General features: G+C 42.2%; 1 protein-coding gene across 4 annotated transcripts in view; it reads left to right on the top strand.

Annotated features, from left to right (window-relative positions):
• Window positions 1-230: 230 nt before the first annotated feature.
• LOC127658850 (signal transducer and activator of transcription 4-like) overlaps window positions 231-17,306 on the top strand; it is a 31,733-nt gene continuing 14,657 nt past the window's right edge. For all 4 annotated transcript variants that reach the window (XM_052148378.1, XM_052148377.1, XM_052148380.1 and 1 more), the window contains exons 1-9: window positions 231-596; window positions 1,209-1,343; window positions 1,517-1,652; window positions 10,078-10,176; window positions 11,189-11,281; window positions 11,380-11,458; window positions 12,747-12,832; window positions 13,918-14,069; window positions 15,390-15,548. In XM_052148378.1, coding sequence (XP_052004338.1) covers window positions 1,216-1,343; window positions 1,517-1,652; window positions 10,078-10,176; window positions 11,189-11,281; window positions 11,380-11,458; window positions 12,747-12,832; window positions 13,918-14,069; window positions 15,390-15,548 — 932 coding nt within the window. In that variant the 5' untranslated portion in view covers window positions 231-596; window positions 1,209-1,215. The remainder of the gene's footprint in view (window positions 597-1,208; window positions 1,344-1,516; window positions 1,653-10,077; window positions 10,177-11,188; window positions 11,282-11,379; window positions 11,459-12,746; window positions 12,833-13,917; window positions 14,070-15,389; window positions 15,549-17,306) is intronic.

The following is a 17,306-nucleotide window of genomic DNA, read 5'->3' on the forward strand; positions in this document are numbered from 1 at the left end:
AGGCCACTAAAACACGATAAATGAACAACTCAATATTACAAAAAACAAATACGATTAAAATATGAACAAAACTAGTAAAAAATGAACTGAACAGAACTCAATCGGCAACTCAAACCTTATTCCTGGTCCGCATCGACTAAGGGTGTGTTCACACCTTAGACTAACGGAGTCGAGGTATACTGTCCCATGTTGGGGAGTTCCCCAAGTGTTTTTCTGCTACGACGTTTCCGTGTTCATGACGTGCTCAACATTTCCTTGAAGAACCCACCTGCATACCAGTTCAGCGATAATCACTGAACAAGTTTGTTGACGTTTATGCCCTAAATGACATTAATGTTCCCGCTGACGGGACCGTAAAAATCCATTCCAGATTTCAAGGGACATTTGTAGGGTCTCTCGACGATTGAAGGAAATATCCGAACAGCAGTTCACCCAAAACTGTCGGATCAAGGTCTGCAGTCAGAGTGCAAGTCTTTTTAGGAACTGAATTCGGTTTAAAGCGTGGTTGTCTGCCATACTGAACTCTGAGATTTTGTATTGCGCAAACCACAGCGAGGAATAAACTTCTCTGGATTAAACTTTGATACGATTAACAGGTAAACAATGCAATATCTCCAATAAAAGGAGCATCAGCATAAGCTTTAATGCAAATATTTCAAATCAAAGAAATGGTAGCATAATATTGAAACCATCTTTTAATTTTGCAAGTGCCTATTTGTGGTTTTAATAATTATGATGATGAAAGCTTATTGGTAACTCTTTACAACAAGGTCCCATTCACATTAGTTAATGCATTAGGTTTCATGAACAATTTATTTATTTATGTATTTTTTACAGATTTGATTAATCTCTGTTAATGTTAGTTAATAAAGATATGTTGAAATTAACATTAACAAAGATTAAAAAATGCTGCTAAATTATTGTTTATTGCTAGTTCATGTTAACTAATGTTTAGAAGTTATGGATACTTATTGCAAAGTGTTACCATTTAATTTGTTTTCTATATTATGTAGTTATTATGATGTTGCTCATTGACTATGAAATACGGTTTATTGAATGTGTAGCTTACTTTTCTTGCTGATTTGGTCATGATATGGTTGCACTGTGAATATAAAGAAAATAAAGCAGTCTGTTGTAATGTGCTTACACTTTGTCTTAGGCAAAAAGCAATGTTAAATCTAATGTAATACTTTTATCTTTATTCTCAGCACCACTATGAGCCAGTGGAAACAAATTCAGCAACTGGATATTAAGTTCCTCGAGCAGGTAGACTATTTTTATGATGATAATTTCCCAATGGAGTTGAGACAGGTGCTGGCCACCTGGATTGAATGTCAGGACTGGTATGTGGCTTTTTTTTCCACATCTAAAAATTTCTCCCTCAGATCCCCCATAAAATAATCTGATAACTGAATGTCATATTATGAATTGTGCATTTGTTACACAACTCTTTTAAACTTAAATACATAATTAGGAAATGCATCATGCTGAAGTAATTTTGTCCTTATCTTCTCAGGGAAACAGCCTCAAACCATGAGTCTATGGCTACTGTACTTTTCAACAACTTCCTCATACAGTTGGAGAGGCAGTGTTCTCAGGAGCAGAACTTTCTTCACAGGCACAACTTAAAGAGAATATTTAATCAGATACAGGTAACAGACACATCCTACCTATCAATCTGAGCATCTGGCTTTCACCAAAACTGATTCATACCCATTCATGGAAGCATTTTTCCTGCACTCTTAAGTGTGACCTAAATATGTGACCTACCTACCAAATGCGAAGTTTAATTCAATAATGTTACCATATCTATTTTTATATACTTGCTCTGTGTTCGACACAAGAGAAGCGAGAGAACAATGCACAACTGCTTATTTAACAAATGCACAAATGGATGCCTTTTATGTCACCACATAACAGGAAATAATAGCCATTAATAATACATCAGCATATTTTTCAACATCAGTTTTTAAATAAGGGTTGTAAGTGTGCCTCAGAAAGCTAATTAACTGCATAATGGATCCCTTTTTACAACTTCACTCACAACTATAATAATGTAAATTATAAGTGCTATGTTTGATTGTATCAACGGAAGCTTGTGTATTCAAGTGTGGTTTTTGCTAACTTTTCATTGACTTCAGTGGAATCACTCCTCGCCAATATATAGCACTGAGGTTACCTCACCCACCTTAAACTGACCACATTTAGTGAAGGAGCATTTGCCAGTGATACGTGATTGCTGAAATGTATAACAATTCTGTAACATAGTCATTTATGTGTTAGCTGTAGGAGTAAATGGTCTTTTTAGTTCTGTAAGATAGATTTACAGAACGTTTTTTGATTTTATGTAGCTACATTACAAGAATACATGAGTCATTCTGGCAAGAAACATACTTATCCAATGCTGAAAATGAAAAATGTAAAAAACAGGATTTTCGTTATACTTTCTATTCTTCATATAAAGCTAAGAAAAGGGGAGTTGGTAAGAAAAGGGGAGTTGCAATCATAATACCAAATTCAATTAGTTTCAAATTCAGTTACCAAATTCAATTAGTTCTGGATTAACCTCAGAATTAAAGGACAAAGATGGTAAATATGTTTTAGTTAAAGGTAAACTTGAACATAAGGGAGTCACTTTATTAAACTTATACACAGCACTTACTCAAGAAAAGATTATTTCCTCATGTTTAGCAGGGATCGGCATAGAATTAGGGAATGCAGAATAGGCCAGAGGGGCCTCTCGGACCACTCCGGATTATATTTAAAATTACATCTTGATCAAGCTCCAAAGAAAACTGTGTGGCGGCAAAATACAGGTTTGCTAAACAGTGAAACATTTAGAGTTAGAATGGTAGAAGAACTGAAAGTATTTTTAGAGCACAATGAGAATGGAGAAGTGAGCCCGGTTATATTGTGAGATGCAGCTAAAGATTTTATTAGTTGAAAAAAATCATAGCTCAAACAGCTCTACAAAAAAAGCTAAAAGCTAAAAAACTGCTTGATCTAGAAGTTAATCTTAGGGAGTTGGAACTGCGTCATAGCTCTACTAAAGATCCATCCATCCTTATGCAAATGAGACCTATAAAACAGGAAATGGAAAAAATGAATAGTGAGGAGGTTGAGAAAAAAATAAGGTTAATGAAGCAGGTTCAAAAGTGGCAAAATTGCTGGCCTAGAGGCTACGTAAGCAGCAAGCAGGAAGTGCAATACAAACTTAGAGAACCTACATCAAATTCAATAACAACTAAGGGTCGGTTGGGAATTTATTTATCAGGTTATGGATAGATTTGGTTTCAGTAGATTTACTCTGATTTCAGTAAATCAGAGATTTGTATAATGCATAAAGACATTAAACTCATCTGCGACAGCTATGATAAAAATCAACGCTAGTCTCTCTAATTCACTTTTGAAACACGAGCACTGACCTAACTGCGCACTTCTGCGGGTCTTCGGCTCGGGAAGAACACCAGTCCGCGAACAGACGCCACTTTAGAGCGTAGAGATGCCTGGTAGAGGGGGCTCTGGCTTGATTGATTGTATCTATGACGGTCGGTGGTAGGCCGGCTAGATCTTCCGCATCCCGTCCAAGGGCCAGACGTGGAGGTTCCAGAGGTCTGGGTGCGGGTGCCAGAGCGTGCCCCGTCCCTGAGAAAGAAGGTCCTTCCTCAGGGGAATCCGCCAGGGAGGGGCTGTCGTGAGGAGTGTGAGGTCTGAAAACCAAGTCCGGGTAGGCCAGTAGGGGGCTACCAGAGTGACTTGCTCCTCGTCCTCCCTGACCTTGCATAGCACCTGTGCAAGAAGGCTCACTGGGGAAATGCGTACGTCGCGCAGCCCCGTGGGCCAGCTGTGTGCCAGCGATCTGCCCCGAGGGGAGCCTCTGTCCGGGCATACCAGAGCGGGCAGTGGGAGGTTTCTTGGGAGGCAAACAGGTCTACCTGGGCCTTGCCGAACCGGTCCCAAATCAGCTGGACCGACTGGGGTGGAGTCTCCACTCCGCCGGGCAAGCTTTGTCTTGACAGCGCGTCCGCCATCACATTGAGGTTGCCGGGATGTGAGTGGCGCGCAGTGACTCCAGTCGCTGCTGACTCCATAGGAGGAGACGACGGGCGAGCTGTGACATGTGGAGGGAGCGTACTCCGCCTTGGCGGTTTATGTAGGCTACGACCGTGGTGCTGTCTGTCCTGACTAAGACGTGTTTGTGCCGAATTAACGGAAGAAACTTCTGCAGGGCCAGAAAAACAGCCAGCAGCTCTAGACAGTTGATGTGCCAGCGCAGCGGCCTCGGTTCCACCGGCCTGCGGCTGCGCGCCCGTTGCACACGGCGCCCAACCCAATTTGGAGGCGCCGGTCGTGACCAGAACGCCGGGACACCTGCTGCAAGGGTACTCCAGCCCTTAGAAAGCAAAGGTCTGTCCAGGGTTTGAAGGTCTGGCGGCAGGCAGAGGTAACTTTACGTAGTGCGTGCCGCGGCGCCATGCTTGTCTCGGGACTCGAGTCCGGAGCCAGTGCTGAAGTGGTCTCATATGCATCAACCCCAGCCGGGCGGCCGCCTGGAGGATGCCATATGCCCCAGGAGCTGTTGGAAACGCTTTAGCGGGACCACGGCGCCTGGCTTGAAGGAAGCGAGGCATTTCAGCACTGACTGAGCACGCTCGTTGGAGAGACGTGCTGTCATTGAGACTGAGTCTAACTCCAGACCGAGAAAAGAGATGCTCTGGACCGGGGAGAGCTTGCTCTTTTCCCAGTTGACCTGAAGCCCCAAACGGCTGAGGTGCCTGAGCACCTGGTCTCTGTGTGCACATAGTAACTCTCGAGAGTGAGCCAGTATGAGCCAGTCGTCGAGGTAATTGAGTATGCGTATGCCGGCTACTCGGAGCGGGTCAAGAGCTGCCTCTGCGACTTTCGTGAAGACGTGAGGGGACAGAGACAGGCCGAAGGGGAGGACTTTGTACTGATACGCCTGACCGTCGAACGCGAACCGTAAGAAGGGTCGATGTCGAGGGCAAATTGAGACGTGGAAGTACGCGTCCTTCAGGTCTACCGCTGCGAACCAATCTAGATGCCGGACGCCAGATAGAATTTGTTTCTGGGTGAGCATTTTGAACGGGAGTTTGGACAAGGTCCAACTGAAAACTCGCAGGTCCAAGATCGGTCGTAAGCCGCCGCCTTTCTTGGGTACAACAAAGTAAGGGCTGTAGAAACCCTTCTTCGTTTCGGTTGGAGGGACAGGCTCTATCGCGTCCTTTAATAGAAGGGAGGCGATTTCTTCGCGCAGGGAATGGGCATGTTGGCCGTGTACTGCGGAAAAATGTACGCCCACGAAGGGGGGCGGAGACCTGGCAAACTGAATTGCGTAACCGAGTCGAATGGTCTGGTGCAGCCAGCGTGACGGGTTGGGCAGTGAAAGCCACGCCTCTAACTCCGTGCTAGGGGCACCAAAGGGACGGGTTTTTTGGACGTACCCGGCGGGGCTTCGCAGCGGTGCGGAACAGGTAACGTGGCGTCGGGAGGCAACTTGGCGTCCCGAGGCTCTGGTGCTGAGACTAAACTCAAAGCACTTACCTTGCTCCGCGCACCCGGCAGGGGGCGGGTTCGTGACTGAGGAGGAGGTCTGATGCTGGCGTCCTCTGGACTCGTCTGAACCGACCCTTACTGAACAGTCGTGGGGCTGAAGGCGGGGACACCGCGTTCATGGAGCCGGGACTGTTGAGGCCTGAAAGCAGAGTGCCGTGAGAACGGCATTTGCGGGCCATATGCCCCAGAGACAAAGGAAATAGCTCTTTTATTGAGAATTTGGGTACCGCGAGCCCCCGTTAAGGGTGCGGCAAATGAAAAAACAAAGGATTCTCCTCCCGGCCCTCCACCGGGGACGGAGCGGTCTTCCCACCTCCGGAGCTAACTTCTTGGACTCTGGGTGCGATGTCTCAGGAGCGCCTGGGAGCCTTCCGGGTCCTCGAGGGGTCCGTGAGACAGGGGCGTGCGCTTCCCGCGGTTTGCTCGACGCTGGGGCTGAGAGCTGGGCCCGGGTTGAGGCGGAGCAGGAGCTTGTCTTCTGGCCGCGGGAGGACGCCTCGGCGAGCAGACGGGGCATGGGCCGTGGCGGCAGGCTTGCGGCGAGGCATGATGTGAGAGATGGCCTCCGTCTGCTTCTTTACCGTGGAGAACTGCTGGGCAAAGTCCTCGACGGTGTCGCCGAAGAGGCCGAACTGGGAGACAGGGGCGTTGAGGAAGCGAGTCTTGTCGGCTTCACACATCTCGACCATGTTCAGCCACAGTTGACGTTCCTGGACCACTAGCATGGCCATCGCCTGCCCGAGCGCTTGCGCTGTGACCTTCGTCGCTCTCAGGGCGAGGTCGGTCGCTGAGCGCAGTTCCTGCAGCGTGTCGGGATCAGGGCCACCCCGTGCATGTTGCGAAGTGCCTTGGCTTGGTGGACCTGCAGGAGAGCCATGGCATGCAGGGCGGAAGCGGCGTGTCCGGTGGCGCTGTAGGCCTTCGCTGTCAGCGAGGAGGTTGCTCTACAGGTCCAGGAAGGGAGTACGGGGCGACCTCGCCAGGTGGTAGGGGTACCGGGGCATAGATGGATCGCAACCGCCCTATCCACCTGGGGAATCGCCGCGTACCCGTGGCGCGCTCCGCCGCCGAGGGTGGCGAGGGCGACGAGCCTGTGGCGGTGTGACGAGTGGAGAGGGGTGCTCTCCACGAAGACGCCAGCTCGTCATGCACTTCCGGAAAAACGGAACCGGGGCGAGGCTGTGAGCGGCGCGCAGACCCCAGGAACCAGTCATCCAGCCGTGATGGCTGTGGGGAGGATGGAGGGTTCCAATCCAAGCCCACACTGTTGGCTGCCCGGAAAGCATGTCGGACATCTGTGCGTCAGCCTCAGCCTGGGCGTGCAAGCCCGAGGCGGCAGCCCAGGGGAGTCCTCTGCATCAGATGCCGCGCCCTCCGATGTCGCGGCGAGCTCATCGGCTTCCATCGCAAGAGGGTCGGCTGACTGGCTGTGAGGCGAGTCGCCGCCGCCGAGCACGGACAGGAATCAACGAACGTGCTGGGGCGCTGGTGGTCCGAGGGGCGTACCGGCGGAGCTGCACCCGCAGCCATCCCCAAATCGCCTCCATCGCCAGCCGCGATCGTCCTCAATCCCGTGGGAAGAAGGAGCAATACGCTGGGCGGCTGGAGTGGCTTGCTCACGGTTGTAAGCAAGCCGCGACCGCTAACGTTGTCATGGTCATGTTCTCGCAGTGAGAACATGAACCATCCACGAACGCAGCCTCGGTGTGATCGCTACCCAGACACACGAGACAGCGCCTGTGGCCGCCGGAAGCGGAGAGCACTCTACCGCGATCCAGAAACAACACAGGGGCGGAAGGGCATCTTTATAAAGACGCCGTCCTTAAAAGGACATTCAACGCCGCTGTGTTTTGGTCTTTTAGAGGAAATTACTCTTTTAAATAAAATCACTCTTTTAGGGAAAAACTTGTGAGAGTTTTTAAATCTGCACTGTCGATGCCCAGGGGCAGGAATGCACAGCCGTGCAAACAGGAGAAAGCCTCTGTTGTGCGCCGTGGAATCCAACAGTTATGCAGCAGACGGATGACAGGAACTCGGTGTGTAGTATGCAGCAGTTGCAGACACGACCATCGGCTCCGAAGAAATTTTCTGAATGAACTCCCGTATTTGCGCCGCTTAAATACCCGTATGTCCGGGGGCGGGACATGCAAATACTGGTTGCCAACTCTCATTGGCCTTTTTTCATAGCTCAGAGGTGAATATCGGCGCTCAAGAGAGACCCCTAGTGTCGCTTCTCTGACACAACGTGGAGAGAGCGACAGAAGGGGAACCCAGGCTCAGGAGTACCTTTGTTGAAAGACATTTTAAAGATGTATGGGAGCTACTCTGGATATACACTCAATATTCATAAGACTCAGGCCTTGACACTAAATTATGTTCCGACCCAAGAACAGGCAAATAAGTGTAATTTGAATTGGAATTTACCATGTATTTGGTATCTTGGGATATACTTACCGTAGGATATGTCCTCTTTGTATACCCTAAATTACAACTGAAAATGTATGATGATTTGGACAGATGGGCCTTGCTTCCCCTGGACATGGCAGCAGGGTAAGATCTATTGAGATTAATATTTTACCCAAATTAATATGCTTATTTACAGTGCTGCCAGTCTAGGTCCCTTGTAAACAGTTTAGAGATTGGAACAAACATATTTCCAGATTTATATAGAATAACAGGAGACCTCAAGTAAGATACTCAACCCTGCAACTACCGAGGGAGAGGGGAGGCATGGCATTACCGTGCTTGTGGGATTATTATTTAGCCGCACAGTTAAGACCACTAGTATTGTGGTGTTGTCCAGTCTATGAAGCAAAATGGAAAGATATTGAATTCTCCTTGATGGACACACCAATACTGTCGGTTCTGGGTTATTAAGACCGGGCAAAGGACATATATCAATTACAGAATCAATGTGTAGGTCAATCTGTTAAGCTGTGGGTTGATGTGGTTAAACATTTCCAGCTTTACAGAGAGGAAAAAGTACTGGGTTGGCCGGCTTATGATCCACACTTTGTTCCATCACCGCCCTTATTAAAATAAAATGAAATGGGGATCTGGATAGCTTTGAGAACATTTGTCAGAATTTTGGTTGCTGATTCATTTGTAAGTCCTCATGTTATTTTTTTATTTTGTATTTTTTTTTTAATGTATACTAAAATTGAAAAGTTGTTCAAAGTATAAATATAAGTATAAATAAAGAAAAGAAAACACAAGTTGAGGATGGTAAAACATCAATGTTATGATTTAACTGACTGGCCAAAGGCTTATAACACTACCGTGAGATCAGTTTAGAAAATGAATATTCAGGTTAATTAACACATTCCTGCTATTTATACAGTGTTTTATGTGAGTGGGTGCTGTGGGGATTTTTTGGTATAAATTCAAAGACTGATCATAACAGTCAAATGTTGGGGGTTTTGCTTGGTAAAAAAAAAAAAAAAAAATGTACATATCTGTCTGGAGCTGGTGTTGCTAAGCTGCCCCAAAAACAAAATGACAGTGTGATTGGGAACAAAACACAGTGTGGGAGAGACAGCAAAATTGCTGTTTTTACATAGACCATATTTAGGGCAGTTGCCCGTGTTTTTTGTTTGTTTTGTTTTGGAAGAACTTTCCCCTTCTGTCAGTCATAACTGGAAATGCTGTCATCACAGATGTCATGAGAAAAAAAAAAATGCCCAGACTAGACACCCACCATACAGTTTAATCTATTAGACTTTCCATAACCATAAGAAGCATGAATGAATTAGCATACAAATTATTGTTATTATTATCTGACATAACTTCAAGCTAATGCTACTTAAAGCACCTAATTCTATTCCAGTGTACTTCTACAAAGTGTGTAGTTCAAGGAATATTTAACCTCAAAATGAAAAAAGTCTGTCATTATTTTTTCAACCACATGTTGTACCAAACCCATATGCTTTTATTTTGTTTTCTGTGGATTTTGAAAAAATCTTCACTCATGCCTGTTTAGCTTCAAAAAAGAAAAACACCATAAAAGCGTCATGAAGTAGTCCATACAAGCATTATATTACAAGTCTTCTAGGGCCGTATGATATCGTACAAAGAGAAATGTATGAATGTTATTTGACTAATATTTTTGCTTATATGTGCACTGTTATGTTTGAACAAGTGTGCCGCACAAGCCCTCAAAAGTGAAGCCAAAACGTAATTGTTTTATAATGTGTATATATGTGTGCTATAAAGTTCTATGTTAATTGTTACACAACAGTTAGTTGTTACTGTAATCTAATTGGACAAGTGCCATTCCAATAGTGTATACAGTATATTGCACATACATAGGTGAGTATTCTGTTCCTTTTCCCCCAATCACATCACATTATCCTGCTTTTATTTTCACATATTGCAGAAAACTCTTTCCAGCTATAAGACACTCAATTGTCCATTTCTCATTCAAATATAACAGTGACTTTACTTTCACCAAAGTACGTAACAGTCTCACATCAGTGAGTAAATGATGTTTCTTCAATCATTCAGGAGAAGTACAAAGCAAACCCTCTTCACATGGCTGCCGTCATCTGTAACTGCCTGAGGGAAGAGCGACGCATCTTATCCACAGCCAGCATGCAGGAACAGGTACTGCCAAGTCAAACATGACAAACGACATGCAAAAACCATATGTGCCACTAAGTTAACCAAGCTTCCCTTTTCTGTTAAGCCACATTTAAAGGAAAAAATTCTGTAATTATTTCTTTACCACCATGTCGTTCCAAACCTGTATGCCATTATCTTTTCAGTGGAACTCAATGGAGACATTTTGAAGAATCTTTGCATAGCTCTTTTCCATACAAGGACAGTTCATGGTGACTACATCTGTCAAGCTCCAAATATGACTACTATATACCAAGTCTTCTATACCATAACACTTGTCTACACCGGGTGCAATGTTCAAAGGTTCTAAAACCTTTATTTATCTTGCTGGTTGGAGTAGTGCCAGCTGGTGCAGTGCAAATTGGAAAGGGACATCTGTTTACAGTCGGTGCCCCGCAATGGACGCTTTCAGTGTAGAGAGCTTCTTCGATTGTAATGGGATCTATTTGCTTTTGACACGACAAGCTGCTCGCGTCTGGTGTAGACAGGGTGTAAGAGAGCTTTGTACGGGAAACAGGCCTGAAGATTCAAGCCATTCATTACTTACTGCCATTCATCCCTTTGAGAGCTGCAATTGAGGGGAAGATTGTTAGTGAATAACTTAAACTTCTGTTCCTCATACAAAGCTATTTTATGGCTTCTGAGGATGTGGAATGTAGTGCAGGAGTCATATGGACTATGTTTATGGTACTTATTTGGTGTGTTTAAGGTTCTTTTTGTAGCATGACAGACTACAATTCATTAAGAACCAACATTGTATGAAGAAGAGCTGCATGAAGATTCTTCAAAAATTCTGTTTCTGTCCATGGAAAAAAATAACCGCATACGAGTTTGGAAAAAACATTATGTTAAGAAAATTATGACTGAATAAAAAAATAATTGCGGACTAAACTTTTAAAGGTATCTATCATTGTTTTTTTTGTGTATATTTAGTGCAGTTATATTTTAAATTTGAACGTCTTTTTTATTTCTTATGTTTCCATTTCATTAATGAAAGGGTCCACTGGAGAAGTCAATGCAGAACTCTGCAGCCTTGGAAAAACATAAAATCCTCGACAACAAAGTGGCAGTAATAAGAAGCAGCGTTCAGGTACTTCACGTCCTGTATTGATTTATTATAAGCCATACAGAGATTTCGATTTGAAAAAGTGTTTGTGTGACAAGTGTCATTATTTCTTCATGCTTTAGATGCTGGACCAGGCTGTGAAGTATCTTGAAGACATGCAGGACGATTTTGACTTTCGCTACAAAACACTCCAGCTTAGAGGTGGGCTATCATATGTCCATGATTCCTTCAGTATGCATTTCAAAAATACAGTGTGGTTCCAAAATGTATTTGAAAAAGTGTCATTGCATTAAAAAGAAAGTATCAAACCAAGTGACATCTGAAAACAAATGTTGATAGACCTTTTCTCAGAACTAACAAAATTTTTTCTCAGACATTTTTGCAATTACTTTTAACCAGCTGGTGCTAAATTCATTTAAGTGGATGTTTGAAGTCAGTTCCCTTAAGTTCACGCAGGTGTCCCAGCAAAGTCTTTATCGTTATTGACGTGTTCCACATAGTCTGACAACCAGAATATATCCAAATACATTTTGTCTATATTTTATTGTCTATGTCAATATGTCTATTGTTTTATCACTTAAAGCTTCTTTTTATCAAATGTTTTGCTTGGTTTTGTGCTCTGTCTTTCAATTTAATCCCACTTGATATGATAGTTTGTAAGATAATGCAAAGGCTCTCATATATATTTAAGTGTACCTTAAATGGATAACTCACTCAAAAATGAAAACTCTCATCATTTACTCATCCTCATGCCATCTCCGATGTGTATAACTTTCTTCTGCAGAACACAAACAAAGATTTTTAGAAGAATATCTCGGTTCTGTAGGTCAATATAACACAAGTGAATGGTGACCAAAATGTTTAAGCTCCACAGAGCATATAAAGGCAGCATAAAAGTAATCCGTACAACTCCATTGGGATTAATCCATGTCTTCAGATGCAATCCAATTTGTTTTCGGAGAGAACAGACCAAAATGTTACTTTTTTTAGACATCTGCAGTCTCCGTGGTGATCATGATTTCATTGTAATCGAGCTTGAAATCATGATCGTGCCTAGAGACTGCAATGGCAAAATGTACAGTGAAAAGGAAGTTATATTTTTGTCTCTTCTCACCTAAAATCGATAAGATTGCTTCAGAAGATGGATTAAAACACTGGAGTCGTATGGATTTATTTTATGCTGCCTTTATTTGATTTTTAGAGCTTCAACATTTTGGCCACCATTCACTTGCATTGTATGGACCTTCAGAGTTTAGATATTCTTCTTATAATCTTAATTTGTGTTCTGCAGAAGAAAGAAAGTCATACACATCTGGGATGGCATGAGGGCGAGTAAATGAGAGAATTTTCATTTTATGGTGAACTAACACTTTAAATGTTCAAATAAATTTGGTGCCACTGTATGTCTCCAACTTATGGTTGAATGATGTGACCTATCCTATGGGCATATGAGAGATGATTTTTGATACACATACATTGTGATCTGTAGATCCAGTTGACAGAAACTCTTTGTCCATGAAGCAGGAAGTAACTGCACTTCAGGACATCCTGAACCGCCTGGATTTTAAAAGAAAGGCAAGTGTTTCTGTAGACTAACAGCACCCTTTTTGTTCTAATGGGTGCTCAAGATAGTTGAGCAGGTCATTTTGGTTCTTCTGAGGCTTTTTTTTTATAATACAAAAGATGATACAAGGGGGGGAGATGGAACACTAACAGAAAAATTCATGGAAGAAAACACTTTATATGGCAGCTTTAGGAATGGAATTGACGCAGAAGACTCGCTACTGTCAAAGTGGCGAGAGATACAATTTGCAACTTATTTTACTTTTGTAATGTGAAATAGGATATATTCAACAATAAAAATGTTATGTATCACTGGACTTATTTTTTTATATCCATTGGGAATTGATTGAATTGAGAATATGAGTTTGCTTAAACAATGACTTAACAGCTAATTGGCTGTCAGTTAACATTATCCAATAGCATGCGCAGCCTAAGTGACATCAGCGGCAAAGGAGTGTCATATCATATTTTTTGATTATAGATTGCAAAAAGAAGCATTTTTTTTATTTTGATTAACATGCACTGATGAATCCTTCACACTAAGACCATGATTATGCTTTAATATTTGATTTTATATTCACCTTTTTGATGGAGGCATCGTCTGTTTGCTTAACTTCAGAATCCGTATTTGCATTAGCCAGCTTTAAAAAATATATATTTGTGTATTTTTTGTAGTTTTATGATTTGAAGTCATGGTATGTTGTATTTATGATATGTTTTTTATAGCTGATTTAAAATATATTATTGAAACGTACTGTAAGTTTGACAAACCTTTTAGAAGATTTGGGTCTTTCCCATTCAAGTAGATAGGATTTTCTATATATTGCCTGCATATAAAATATCTGTCAAGGGACTTGAACAATAAGATTTATGTTTCACTTTTTCACTCTTCCCGCTTCCCCTCTGTAAAGGTTTAGGGTATTTAGATGTGTTGTGCCCTTTGTAAACTACACAGGGGACATCCTGTCTCAAATTAAAATATCATGGGGGGTTTTCACACTTCTATGGTTCATTTTACTCTAGGACTGTGACACCAATGTGTGTTGGTGTTGACTGGTCATTTAACCTCTTTTTTGCACTCTGTCTTGCCTTTGCAGGAGATTTTGTTAAAAATTGCCGATGTTATAAAGGAAATCGATGCCCTGATTTCCTCTCAGCTCAACCCTGAACTGATCGAATGGAAACGAAGGCAACAGATTGCCTGTATCGGAGGCCCAGTTCTGTTAGGACTGGATCAGCTCCAGAACTGGTATGACCCTTTATAATAATAGAATATTAAGGTTATTGTATTTTGGTTTAGTTCAAAAGCATACTAAAAAAGCGTGTGTATATCCTATGATGTGCACAGGCAGTACACAGACTTGTGTTAAAAACAAAACAATTACAAAAAATAACAAATGGCACTTGTCACCATCCATCAGTGGAGTCATGTAGAATTCCTGAAGGCAGTTTTAAAAGAACACTTAATCCAAAACTGAACAATCAGACATTGTTTAATGTTTACTCATCCTGATGTCATTCCAAACCTGTATGCTGTTATTTTTCTGGTAACACAAAGGGAGAATTTTCACTCAACTCTGAGAACAAAGGACAATTGGTGTCAGGTACTTTTTTGAATCTGAACACTTATCCGAATTACAGTTTTAGTAAATTACGATTTTCAGTCTGTTCCACGCTCAAATTTATTGAATAGCCTCAGAAGACTTGGACTATAGTGCATGAGACATCTGGACTATTTTATGGTGCTTTTTGGTGTCCTTTTTTGTTTTTTTTTGGTTTGACAGCTGTGGTCACTATAAATTTACTAGTCCTGATCTACTGTATTTCACTGACCACGTTTACCTGCACTTAAGAAAACGGTTTATTCCAGGACTATTACAGAAAGCGGTGTTCTGAAACATCATGAAAATTAGAACATTGATTTCCTACGCTGTTTATGGGATTAAGAGAAAGCGGTTTAACACAGCTTCATTCTGATGGGAGTTTGAAGAGTGAGCGTGCATGGAACAGAACGGAATAACAAACGTCATAGGATAGAGCCCAACAACCAAGACCAAGTCAACACAGTGGAAAAAATTAAACATTTCTGGGAGTCCAATGGGAAAATCACACAAATGTAAAATATCGGCTGTCCTTCACATGCTCGAATATGCACTTGTACATTTGGGGAATCCCGGAGTGTTATATAAGAGGGAAACCCCACTATTGCAGTTCAATTTAGCTACTGGTCGCAATAGAAAGTTAAGGAATCAAACACACCAACAACTCTGGCATATCTGGAAATAAAGTGAATCGATGGAGAATAAAAATAGCAAAGTCTTCCTCGGATCCCATGTTTGTTATTTACACAAGCATAATGTGGGAGAAATTACATTGCTGTGGAGAAAGCTGCTTACTGTCTGAGACGCACATATGCGGGAGTAATACAGTATACGCTGCTTATAAAGTGCATGTAAATAGGAACACTCTTTTCTCCCAATAAACAGCTTTCTGGTGTCCATGTAAATGTAGTCAGTGCTTTTTAAGCTTTGAATCAAGCCAAATTTCTGTGTGATATTACTTTTCACAGGTTTACCCTGACGGCCCAGAGTCTTTTCCAGATTAAAAGACAGCTTGACAAACTGGGTGAACTGATTCTGAAGGTCACTTACGAGAGTGATCCAATCCCACTACAGAGACCACAGATGGAGGAGCAAGTCAAATATCTGATCTACCACCTCATCAAAAGGTAAAATATCTCAACAGAAACTACTATGCACCCATCCATCACATGTGATATATGAACAGCTGCAGCACAACAAATCAATTCTGTCTTGTGATCGACCGATATAGGTTTTTTAATATATCCAGAGTCCAGGGTGGCTGATAGGCCAATACAATGCCGATATATCACACAATTTAATATAGTAAATAACATAAACATAAAATTGCTAAAGAAAAAATTATAAACTCTTATTTACTAAATTTTACACAACTTTAACTTGTGTAAAATTGCAAGCAACTTGCAAAAAGTTTATAATTGTATTAATATTATACTTTTTAATTAATTTAATGAATCTGAATTGAAAAACTACAAACCAATAAAATTATCACACTTTTATTGAAAGTACCGCCTCAAAATTGGACAGAAAATATATTAAAAGAATATTAAATATATTATTCTTTATTCAGTTCTTTAACAATCAAATTTAACAGATTTTCTTTTACCAATTATCCAAATAATGTAACGTTCTAGAAAACTATAATGATATGCAAAACAGCAGTCAAATAATGAACTGAGCAGCTCTAGGCAAGTATCTTGCAAATACCAAAAGTTTAAATATGCTACACAGTCATTTTAATGAAAACAACAGGCAGAACACAGAACGGCAGAGGTCCTCTATTCTGTTTATGTATACGTAGATCCACTTCAATATAAAATTATTGTGCAAAACAACAGTGCAAAACAGCAGTAATAGAACTAAAACAACATCAAACTGTAAACGACAGATGTAGCCTCAAATGAAGAACAAAGTTTTGCAGGGCTAAACAAATTTTATAGCAAATACACATAGCAAATTGGACTGCTTTCTATTTATCTAAAAGTGGCAGGTTTCTCTTCAAGAACAAAAGTTGCTCAGCTTTGTGACAGGAGAGACGGTTCCTCTTCTCATCAAGAACATGAGATGCTGTACTGAATAGTCTCTCTCTCTCTGTGCTGGTGCTTGCGGCAGATAAATACCTGCATGCAAGCAATGGAAAGTGATCTTTGTTCATATACCAGTAGTCAAGAGGATTGTCGCGTTCGCGTGATATGAGCAAGAAGCGATCGTCTGTGTTCCGCAACCGCTTTCGGGTCCTTGAATAACGTATAACATGCGAGGAAGGGCACCTGGTGCACTTTCTCTGGTGCCCTCCTAGGGTAAGAGGGTGCCCCCCTAGGGAGTTTGTGCCCTACGCAGACTACGTACTATGCGTGTAGGGAGCGGCGGTACTGCTTTGAAGTATTTCCACACCGCTGACATCGACCTTTGCTGGGTAGCGCCGTGATAATGGCTAGATCGATCGAGAGTGAAACCTGAGCACTGAGGGCCGGGGAGGTATATATATCAGCATTTTTTCTCTTTCGGCCAAAACAAAAAATGGCCGAAATTTCGGTGCATCCCTAGTATACACAGTAGTCTAGCAATCACGGATGGCATGTCCACTTTAGCAATCGCATTTAAAAAATAAAAAGAAAAGGATCTTACAAACCAATTATACATGCAGTGCATAGTGAAGAAGACATTTATTTACAGCATACGTGAAGCCCTTTTACTTTGAAGTTGCATTCACGCATTCGTGCAGATCTCCTGGCAGTTTAAATGGCCTGGATCGCCTGCTTGGATTGTCAGGGACTGACTGTCATGTCTTGTGAATAGAGGAACTTTTGATCCTGATACTGAAGTTTTGATTCTGGCTGATAGAATACACTTCAGAGGAAGATATTCCTGTGAATGAGCGCTCG

This window comes from Xyrauchen texanus, chromosome 18 (assembly GCF_025860055.1).
Source record: "Xyrauchen texanus isolate HMW12.3.18 chromosome 18, RBS_HiC_50CHRs, whole genome shotgun sequence".
NCBI lineage: Eukaryota > Metazoa > Chordata > Actinopteri > Cypriniformes > Catostomidae > Xyrauchen > Xyrauchen texanus.